This window comes from Lepus europaeus, chromosome 12, assembly GCF_033115175.1.
Source record: "Lepus europaeus isolate LE1 chromosome 12, mLepTim1.pri, whole genome shotgun sequence".
Taxonomy (NCBI): Eukaryota; Metazoa; Chordata; class Mammalia; order Lagomorpha; family Leporidae; genus Lepus; species Lepus europaeus.
In genome coordinates, this window is record NC_084838.1 from 91,468,941 (window position 1) to 91,478,717 (window position 9,777).

The 9,777-nt window shown below is 65.6% G+C and overlaps 1 protein-coding gene across 4 annotated transcripts; it reads left to right on the plus strand.

The window, feature by feature from the left end:
- The first annotated feature begins 260 nt into the window (after positions 1 to 260).
- NINJ1 (ninjurin 1) lies at positions 261 to 9,480 on the plus strand. Of its 4 annotated transcripts, none has more exons than XM_062208506.1 (4): positions 261 to 386; positions 6,582 to 6,810; positions 7,503 to 7,675; positions 8,772 to 9,480. In XM_062208506.1, the coding sequence occupies exons 1-3, from the start codon at positions 321 to 323 to the stop codon at positions 7,655 to 7,657; spliced, it is 450 nt and encodes a 149-aa protein (XP_062064490.1). In that variant the 5' UTR covers positions 261 to 320; the 3' UTR covers positions 7,658 to 7,675; positions 8,772 to 9,480. The 4 variants fall into 4 exon arrangements, with proteins under 4 accessions (XP_062064490.1, XP_062064488.1, XP_062064491.1 ...); XM_062208504.1 differs by having other exon boundaries at positions 8,838 to 9,480; XM_062208507.1 differs by having other exon boundaries at positions 8,867 to 9,480.
- Positions 9,481 to 9,777: the final 297 nt, after the last annotated feature.

Below are 9,777 nucleotides of genomic sequence, written 5' to 3' on the forward strand. Positions count from 1 at the left end.
CAGTAAGAACAGAGCCCCCTCAGACAGTCCCTGGAGCCCCTTTGTAGACAACAGTGTAGGCGGCGGGGGCTCAGCGGGGGCCTGGCTTGCTCACCGCGCAGCCAGGATCCGGAGGGCCCGCAGCGGCCTGGGGGGGCGTCCTGGCCCATGCACCCCCTCCTAGCACCAGGCCTCCAGGCCCCAGCCCGCCCCTGCGGAGGCGGAGGCGGAGTCTGGGGGCGGGCCGGGGCGGGCCGCGGGGCGGGCCGGGCGCGCAGCCGGGACCCAAGGCGGAGGCGCGGACGCGCTCAGGCCGGAACAGGCGGCCCAGCGGCCGCATCATGGACTCGGGCCCCGAGGAGTATGAGCTCAACGGCGACCCGCGACCTGGCTCGCCCGATGCCTCGGTAAGACCCCCGCGGTGTCGGGACCCCCACCCCGGCCAGCCTTACGGGCACCTGTGCGAGCCTCACCCCGAGCGCGGGTGGGGGCGCTGCACCGAGTTCCGCGCGCCCCGTCGGGGACCAGCGGGGCTCGGGCGCTGGCGCGGGGCTCCCCAGCTCTGCGGCGCGCTGCCCCAGCTGCCCCCCTCCCGCGCCGACTCCAGCCGCCGTCTCCTGCGCGCCCGCGGTGGGCAGAGCGGAGCCACAGCGTGTGGCTGCAGGCCAGCAGCGGACAGACGGCGACGTCACCCAGGGACCGCACGGTCCGTGCCGCCTTGTGGGGAACTGGGGCTCCGCGGCGCTCGGCGTCTGCCTGCGAGAAACAGCCCTCACACCTCCGGGCTGTCCACCCACAGGCCCGGCGGGGCCTGTCCTGAGCCTGCCCTGGCTGGCCTCGGGGTGCTGTGGGCTCTCGCAGGCCTGGCAGTGGCCCCTGCCCCCCATGTTAGAATTGGGGCACCTCCTCCTGTCCCCTACGGGTCCTGGGTCCGCAGGCTCCATCCCAGGACCCAGCCGTTCTGAGGGCTTGGCATGGCCCTCTGGCTGTTGACTTTGGACATTCTTTCCTTTTCCCACCCAGGGGTGGGGGTGGGGACTGGCAGCCCTCTGGGATTTTCCTGGCGGCCTAGGTTCTATGGGCGAGACTGTCCAGGTGTTGGCCTGAGGGCCTCCTCTGGCGAGGTGGAGACAGGCCATGTCCGGTGGAAGGACCTCCAGAGGCACGGTGGCCCTGGGTTTTTGCACAGACGCCTGTCACCTGGTTAGACACGAGGACAAGCCATCGCCCGGAGAGACTCAGCCAAGGGAGACCCCAGGGACGCGGCTCTGCCTGTTGTGTGAGCACTTTGGAGCAGGGGGCACCCCGCTGTGCATGCTCAGGGAGGTTGCTTCACCTTTCTGAGCCTTCTATAAGGCCGACTTAGAGACAAGAAATGACCCCAGGGCAATGGGGCAGGCAGATCAGGTACCAAGTGGGCAGGTACCTTGGAACCTGGTTTGAAAGGAGGGTGCCAGCCCAACCTTTGACCTAGCCCAGCTGTGCCCTGTACTCAGCACTGTCTCGCCTCACCTGGACAGGCAGCAGGGTGGGCTGTGTTTCCAGGGTCTGGGCACGTCTCGGGCCAGGGGAGATGGGGGGGTGTGTGTCACTGTCTTGACTCGGGGACCAGAGGAAGGGTGATGCAGCCCTGTCCTCCCCACCTGCAGCCCCCGACCGGGTAGAGGAGCAAAGGCAGAAGTGTTGGATCCCCAAGGGGCTGCTGTGGGGGTCCGTGGAAGGGCATCCGAGCAGAGGGAACAGTAGGAGCAAAGGCCCCGAGGCAGCCTGCAGACCCACACGGGGTGGGTTGGGAGAGATGGGAGGCCAGGTAGGATGGGAGAGGCCATGCAGGCCCCAACACTGGGGACAGGAGCCGGCCTAAGGCACACCCCCCTGGAGCGGGGGAGTCTCTGGTCCCAGGCAGAGGCTCCCCTGGGAGGCTGCCAGTCTCTGAGGCCACTCTGCCTCCCCCGGCTGCTCTGTGCCCTCCGTCCCCTTCCTACCTGAGTGCCCTGCCTCGTTCCCTGGGCACGTCCAGCCGGCACTGTGTGCCTCAGTTTCTCCCCCGGGAAATGGGATTGTTAGCAGCACTTCCCGGCAGAGGGTCAGGGTGAGGGCTGACGGCTGGTGGACAGAGTGCTCGGAGCAATGCCGGGCAGGTGACAATGACATCATTGTAACTGACCGGCTGCACGGAGACCGTCTCCCCTGGTGACGCCAGCAGAGGTTCAGAAAGGGCCCTGCTCTTCCCAGAGTGGGGCCCGGAGCGGGGGCTCCGCTTCCTGTTCTGCAAGACGAGGCCCCGTGCTCACCTGGCCGAGGCCCAGAAAGAGCTGCACCTGTGCCTCCTCAGCCTCGGGACCCAGCTGAGCCCTGTCAGCTGGAAGCGGCAGGAAGCCCCCACCCCCACAACACCTGCCCTCTGCCGGCTGCCGGGCCCAGGGATTGAGCCAGTGTGTGCCCGGCAGCACCGCAGTGGTAAACATCAATTTTGCTTGGAAATGGTCCACGGCGGGGTCATGCTCCGGGCATCTCCAGGCACTGGGAACAGTTATATGTGGGGCCGTACAGCGGAAGCTACCCAGCACGGGCTGGGGACACAGCCCTCTGGCGCCGGCTCCGCTCCCCCACCCCTAACAGCCCCCTGGGACGAGGGTCCTGGGGAGGAGAGAGTGCCGTCCTGTGCGCTGGCCGGCTGGCCATGCGGGCCCGCAGCTGCCAGGAGTTTTCCTGTTTTCCTCACTTCTGCTTTCCTGGCACGGCCTGCAGCTGGCGGGGTCTTGGCCAAGTTCTGAAGTTGACCTTGTCGTGGACTTGAGGTCCCTCCCGACCAGTGCTGAGCCGGTCGGAAGTGGGTCTGCCCAGCTCAGCCCTGCCCCCTCCCGTGCTTCCTGCTGTCTGGCTGCAGCTTCCTGCCAGGCACACAGTCCCCGAGCCGGGAGGGGCTTGGGGGGCTGCCTTCCAGGTGGCTGGGAAGGAGGGGAGGTAGTGACGGCACGGGACTCAGAGGGGTGGGCCCCAGAGCCCCCCACCCCGGCCCAGCTGTGTGTGACCCCCAACAGGTGGCTTCAGCAGAGTCGAGTCTGGGGCTGGGCTCATGCCCCCGTGTGCCCGGGCCCTGGGCAGGTCTTGGCCCAGGTGGTAGCTGAGGGGCTCAGTTCTCAGTCCCCCAGCTTCTGGTGGACGCCGAGGGCCAGGGCCCCTGCGCAGGCTGTGCTGCAATCAGAGGCCACGGCACCAGTGGCTTATGGCCGAACTGGGTTCCACAGGCCTGCTCAGACCCTCTCCTGTCCCCGTGCCCCTCCCACCTGAACTGGGGGTGCTCAGTAGGTGGCCCTGGGACACATGACCGGGACCCCAGCCACTGAGACAGATTGTCCGTGGTCGCAGGGACTGTGGGCCCTGCCGACTCCCCACCAAGGCCCCTCGGCACCCAGAGGGAAGACCCAGCCCGCCGCACTCCTGGCTGTTGCTCAAGTTCGGGAGAAGTCCTGCTGGCCCTGGTGAACATTAACCAGGGTCTGTGCTCGCTGTAGCACCCAGGCCACGGGACAGGTCTTGGCCAGGCTCTGTTCCCGGCAGTGGGTCAGGCCCATGGGGCTCCCTGACCTGTGCGGACAGGGCCCCTGGCCACACTCCCTGGGACTCACCTGTGCAGAGGTCACCTTCGGGCTCCAAGGCCCAGGGTACCCCAGGAGGCCTGGAGTGCAGCCCCCTCCCCGCCTGCATGGGTCTCACGAACTGTACCGTCCTGGGACAGCCCTGGGGTTTAGGGCACACAGCCCTGGGCTCGATTTCTGGCCTGCTCCTTCCTCAAGGTCCCCTAGGTTGGTACCCTCTGAGGCCTGTAGGATGGAGAGTTAACACCCAACACTCAGCGGATGGGTGGGTTTCCCACAGGGGGTCCTTGATGTACAGATGGGGGGACTGAGGTAGCAGAAGGGCCAAGGCCAGGCTGTGGGGAGCTGGGGCTGACCCCGTGCAGAGGCCTGCAGCCCGGCTGCCCTCCTTATCGTGGTGCAGGTTGACCAGGAAGCAGATGGCCAAAGGACTGGAAGCAGCCTCACCATGAGGGGCCCTGGGGCTCTGAGCCACCCGGGTGCCTGCCTCCCACCCCAACCAGTGGCACACGTGGGAGACTGAGGCCACTCTGCTGAGCCGGAGCAGGGACTCTGAGAGCTCAGGCCCCTCCCCCGGCCCACCTCCACTGACCCTTGTGGAGAGGTGTCACTCACAGGCCCCTGAGCCCCGGGGCCCAGGTTCAAATCCCGGCGCAGCCCTCCGTTGCTGTGTGGCTCTGAATTAGGTAGCCCCCGCACTAAAGCCCAGTCTACCCACCTGGCATGAGGACAGCAGGCTCTGTGGCTGGGGGAGCTGAGAGCTGGGGCCGTGCTGCTGACGGTGCGCGTTCACACATCCGAGCGCTCCCTGAGACCAGGAGCACGAGGTTGACCAAGATCCCATGACTGTAAGGTCCTTAAGTGGTTCAGAGGAGCCTAGAAGAAAAAGGAATTCTCCCTCTTGCCAGAGGGCACCACAGTTAGCCTGGGCACGCGTGTGCTTATGTGAACGTCTTGGGTGCCTGCATCATGTGCATATGTATGTGTTGTAGGTGATTGTGCGCCTGTGTGTTACTGCACGTGTGCACACAAGAGTGTGTGTGGTGTAATTACACACATATGTATGTGCAGCACAGTGTGCACGCTTACATGTGAATAAGTCTTATATGTGTTTCTGGGTTTGCACATGCATGTGACTGTGTATGCGCATGTACCTATAGGCACATGTATGTGTGTCCTGCAAGTGCACCTAGATGTGTGCATGCGCATTGAATTTGTGCATGCCTGTGTTTGTGTACACTTGTGTGCTATGTCTGTATGTGTGCCTTGCATGTCTGAGCCATGTATGCATGTGTGTATTTTATGTTGTGTGTGGTTCTGTGGGTGCACGTGTATGAAGATGTGGTTGGGCACAAGTGTTTGCATGCATGTATCCGCATGTGTGCATATGTGTCCAGGAGCCCATGTGTAGACATGTACGTGCCTCCTCAGAGGGTGGGAACTCCTCAGAGGGCCAGCACCTGTCTGTTTTCCCTTACTGTTAGGCTGGGGTCTGGATGGGCCTTAGGGTGGCCTCGAGGAAGGGCGCTTTGTTCTGATTTATGCAAGTAGGAGCATGTGCCCACTGCGGCCCAGCAGCCCCTGGACGCCCAGGGCTCAGCGTGCCGAGGCACCGCCAGCCAAGGGCTCGGTGGGCACACAGCAGGAGCTGTCCTGGGGCCGGGGCACAGGCTCCTAGGTGGGACAGAGCCTGGTGTTGTCAGGTCCCAAAGCTTCCCTACTGCAGCTGACACTGGAGGCAGGCTGTGGCAGTGTCCGGCCTGGGTGCAGGTGGCAGAGCCCACCGCCTTTCCTCCTGGGCCGTGACTTCACATGAACCTGAAGCTTCAAACCACACACATTACAGCCAAGCCCCTGCCCCTGCCCCGCCCCTATCCCCGCCCCTGCCCCTGCCCCTGCCCCTGGTGCGCCTGCAGCAGCCGCCCCTGGTGTTTTCCTTGTGAGTATTTGTGGCCTGAGCGGGTCTGCCCCTCCCTGCATCTTTCATGAATCTGGAAACAAGAGCCCCTGGAGCAGCCCCAAGAGGCCGGCTGTGCCCTGGGCCCCAGACACTGCCTGCAATGCGACCAGCGTCCCAGGTGGCTTCGGTTCAGGGTCTGCCACCTGGGCATCTCTGCATGGGGGGGCTAGGATGAGGGGCAGTGATTTATCCTGGGAGACTGGGGAGGGGCATGATGGTGCAGCTTGAGGGGGGCCGAGTGGTTTGCTCACAAGAGACGCTGGGTGCTTGGAGTCGCCTTGCCACGAACCGGGCAGGAGAGACAGCTGTGTCCTGCCAGGGGAAGTCTTCGGAGGCTCCCTGGAGGCTGTGGCGGGCAGCAGGGCTTCGGAGCCTGAGGGTATCTGGGGCAGGGGGACCAGCAAGGCCCCTCCTGGCCGGCTGGGCCGGTGAGCTGGGAGGTGATGTGGAAACTGGCCTGCAGCGCTGGGCGGAGGCTCGGACCGGCCCCAAGGGCAGGCGCCAGCTTGGGGCCGAGAGAAGAAATCGGTACTTGTGTGCCCGCGTTACTTCTCTGAAGATGGAGGAGCTACGCCCAGCTGTGCAGTCCGCCCAGGCCTCCTCTGAGCGTCTGCCAGGTGGTAGGGGACACGGCAAGGTGCCCAGGTGCCCGCCGAGGCTCTGGGGGCTGCTGGCCCAGCAGCCCGAGGACAGGAAGTAGCTGGGGCGGGGCAGCCGGGAAGAGCTGGTTTGAGCACGGCTAGTGTTAGGAGGGATCCGGCAGTTCCCTTCCAGCCGCTGCCCAGGAGCCCAGATCCTGAGGGGAGGGGAGGCCCTCCCCCGCAGCAGGAGGGCAGCCCCCCCCCCACTGCCCAGTGGAAAACTGGAGCACGCGCCCTGATCCTGCTGTGTCTCCTGTCTCTCCAGAACATCATTCTAGGGGTCTATAGAGCCAGCACCTTCTCTCCTTACAGCAGTGAGCACTTAACCCGGGTGGGGGCACAGGAGCCCTCCCCTGCCCCGCCCACTGACTGCCCCTGTCCCCGTCCCTGTCCCCGCAGCCACCCCGCTGGGGCTGGAGGCACCGGCCCATCAACGTGAACCACTACGCCAACAAGAAGAGCGCGGCCGAGAGCATGCTGGACATCGCGCTGCTGATGGCCAACGCGTCGCAGCTGAAGGCCGTGGTGGAGCAGGGCCCCAGCTTCGCCTTCTTCGTGCCCCTGGTGGTCCTCATCTCCATCTCGCTGGCGCTGCAGATTGGCGTGGGGGTGCTGCTCATCTTCCTCGGTAGGCCCCGGGCGGTGCCACGCCGCTCCCCTCCCCCCACCCCACACGTTGCAAAAGCCCAGTGCCCGGTAGCAGTCCTCAGACTGGGGGGCTTTGGTTGTGGGCCCTCCCTGCTCCCTGCACTGACCTCGGTTAGAGCCGCCGGCCGTCCTACAGTGAAAGAGTGGCCGAGTTACCCAGGAGGGGAGTGAGGGACCCTGGCCCCCAGCCCTCTCCTGGTGGCCAGTGGCCTGCTGTGCTCTGCTGGGTGAAAATGCCAAGCATGGCTGCAGCCCCCAACGCTCCTCTCTGCCAGACTACGTAACTGACATACCCTTGACCTCAGACAGGGGGAAGGGGGCCTGCCTGTCTGCCACCAGAGCCCCAGGGCCCCCTGGCTACCTGTTCCGGCTCTGAAGTGGGCATGAGCGGAAATGTGGGCAGCCAGGGGGCCACAGCTCTGCTGAGCCTGGCCCCGAGCAGCGTCCCATCCGCGCCGAGGCCTCAGGTCCCTGTGGAGACGGGGCTACAGAAGATGGGGGGCGGGGTGCAGCCTGGGCCACCCCAGCCAGCATCCCGGTTGCCAGGGTTTTAGCAGAACAGATGTGATTTTCTCTGGGGGACCAAACTCGCTGGGCACAGCCTGGGCTGGGTGGGCGCCAGCTTCGGGACTTGGGCTGTCCTGGCACTGCCCACCGCTCTCTTGCCCACAGTCAAGTACGACCTGAACAACCCAGCCAAGCACGCCAAACTGGACTTCCTCAACAACCTGGCCACGGGCCTGGTATTCGTCATCGTGGTGGTCAACATCTTCATCACGGCCTTCGGGGTCCAGAAGCCCATGGCGGACGTGGCGCCACAGCAGTAGGGGAGCCGGCAGGGCCAGGTGAGCGGGCAGGGCCGTGGGGGTGGGGGTGGGCGGCTTCTCGGGTGGGTCGCTGGCTGCCGGCCTCAGGGACTTCCTGGGCTGGGGACCCTCGTCGGCATCCATGTGGCCTGTCTGGCCGCCTGTGGTCTGGTGTGCTCCGTGGTTAGACAGACTGCTAGCCCCACTCAGAAGGATGGCTACAGGGTGGCCCCACAGGCAGAGCCCCCGAGACGCCCCGGGGCCTCGCAGGGTCTGTGTTGCTTCCTGCTCTGGGGGACAGACTCAGGCTGAACCCCTCCTCAAACGCAGGCCGAGGCCCCTCTGTAGGAGGCACGTCCCACGCCATGTTCAGCCCCGCCCTCTGCCCTTGCTCCAAGAGGGTGAGCGCCTGCCCAGGGACCCTCAGCCTGGCACAGGAGCCAAAGGGAGGACTGGGTGACTCGGGGCACAGCCAGGCCATCCACACTGCCCCCTTGGGCGTGCCTTGTCAGCGTGCCTGACAGGTGGCGCCCACAGCAGGACGCGCAGGGACAGTGTGTGCTCAGGGAGGGCGCCTGTGTGTGGGAGGATGGAGAGCTGACCTTCCAAGGTGGCCCTCGTGGACACTGGGAGCCAAGTCTGCAGCTGCACAGCTGCCTGGGGAGTGTCTGGCCTCCTCCCAGGCACCCAGGCCATGGCCGTGGCCGGGCCCCAGACACCCTGGCCGGGAGCCCTGAGGGGCGGGCCCTGGGCAGCCCCACATGGCATCTGTGTGTTGGAGTTAATCCCTGCGGAAGCCTGGGGGCCAGCCGGCTCCCTCCCTCGCAGCGTGACCGTGCGCCCTGCATGCCGTCCTAAGTTTCCCCAAGCATCAGCCTGCCCACTGGGAAGAGGGCGCACCGCCTGTGTCCTCCCAGCTTCTGCCCTCCTCGGGGACCCCACGGTGTTCACGGGCCATCCTCAGGGACCCCGAGTCCGGGGCTGCTCCATGTGTTGCTGCTGGAAGCAGCTGGGGCAGGCACTTGGGCTTGGTGGGTGGCCGTGGTCGCAGCTGCGGGGCCTCAGCCCTCTGCACCGGGCCAGGCCTTCCAATCCTGGCAGTGACCCAGGAACGCTGTATTCATTCCATTTTTAGAGGGGAAACTGAGGCTGGGAGGGCTGAGACGCCTCGCACAGGTCAGACTGTGTGACTCACACACAGGCCCTTGCTCCGGATACTTGTCCATACAGCCCAGTGCTGTGGGCTGCACACCAGGAACCTCTCACGCTCTGCCGTCCACCTTTCAGAAGCCTGCATCGCACTTGCCCTGCAGCCTACCCGCCTGACCCTGGGAGCCGCTGCGTCCTGTGGCATCCACCCGCTGCGCGTGGCGCTCTCTGGAGCCTCCAGAGCCCAGGCTGGCCTCTGCTGGACCGGGCCCAGCGGCCAGCCACTGCTCCGACTGCTGCACAGGGGGCCGCTGTGTTGTATGTGGGGGCCGGTGGCAGGCCCAGAAGGTTGGAACTGGACAGCCCAGCATCCTGTGCCCGGAGAAGGGTCGTGGCCCCCTGGGGACAAGCTGCAGGTCCATGGATGGGCCAGACCAAGGGCCCCGGCCGGCCTCTGTCTCAGGACATTCCCGAGGGACAAGGAGTTGCCTCACCTCCCGCCGATGCACCAGCACCCCCATCTCCCAGTCTCCCTGCTGACCTCAGTGCCTGGGATTGGCGACCATTGGGAGGGAGCCGTGCCCACATGGGCACCTGGCCCTGCCCCGCAGTGACCGGCAGAGCCTCTGCCCCCTCCTCGGGAGCCCAAGCCCCGCGTTTTCTAATCAGGAATGACTAATAAAGCCCTGATCCTCCGTGCTGGCCTCCACGTGCTGCCCCTCCCCCTGCTGTGGGCAGCTCCCTGCGTGGCTCAGAGGCTGGGGTTGGGGAGCACTTTGGTTCTGGCACCTCCCAGGGTGGGGGATGGAGACATAGGGCTGGGAGGCTGAGTCCATAACTTGTGTTCTGTAACTTGCAGTTGTTGTCGGATACACAGAGACTCCCCTACACACCCAAAAGCTCCCTGCTGGGGGGTTCCTGGCCACCTCCCCGGCCCCTGTGAGAGGGGCAAGTTCCACTCGGCCATGGGGTCGGAACTGGGAAGGCCCGCA

What these genes read in the sequence shown, in the direction of transcription:
- NINJ1 (XM_062208506.1), top strand. Translation starts at nt 321, where the DNA reads ATGGACTCGGGCCCCGAGGAGTATGAGCTCAACGGCGACCCGCGACCT. An exon ending in CTGGCTCGCCCGATGCCTCG is followed by an intron (nt 387 to 6,581) that starts GTAAGACCCCCG and finishes CTGTCCCCGCAG; the next exon opens with CCACCCCGCTGGGGCTGGAG. An exon ending in GGTGCTGCTCATCTTCCTCG is followed by an intron (nt 6,811 to 7,502) that starts GTAGGCCCCGGG and finishes TCTTGCCCACAG; the next exon opens with TCAAGTACGACCTGAACAAC.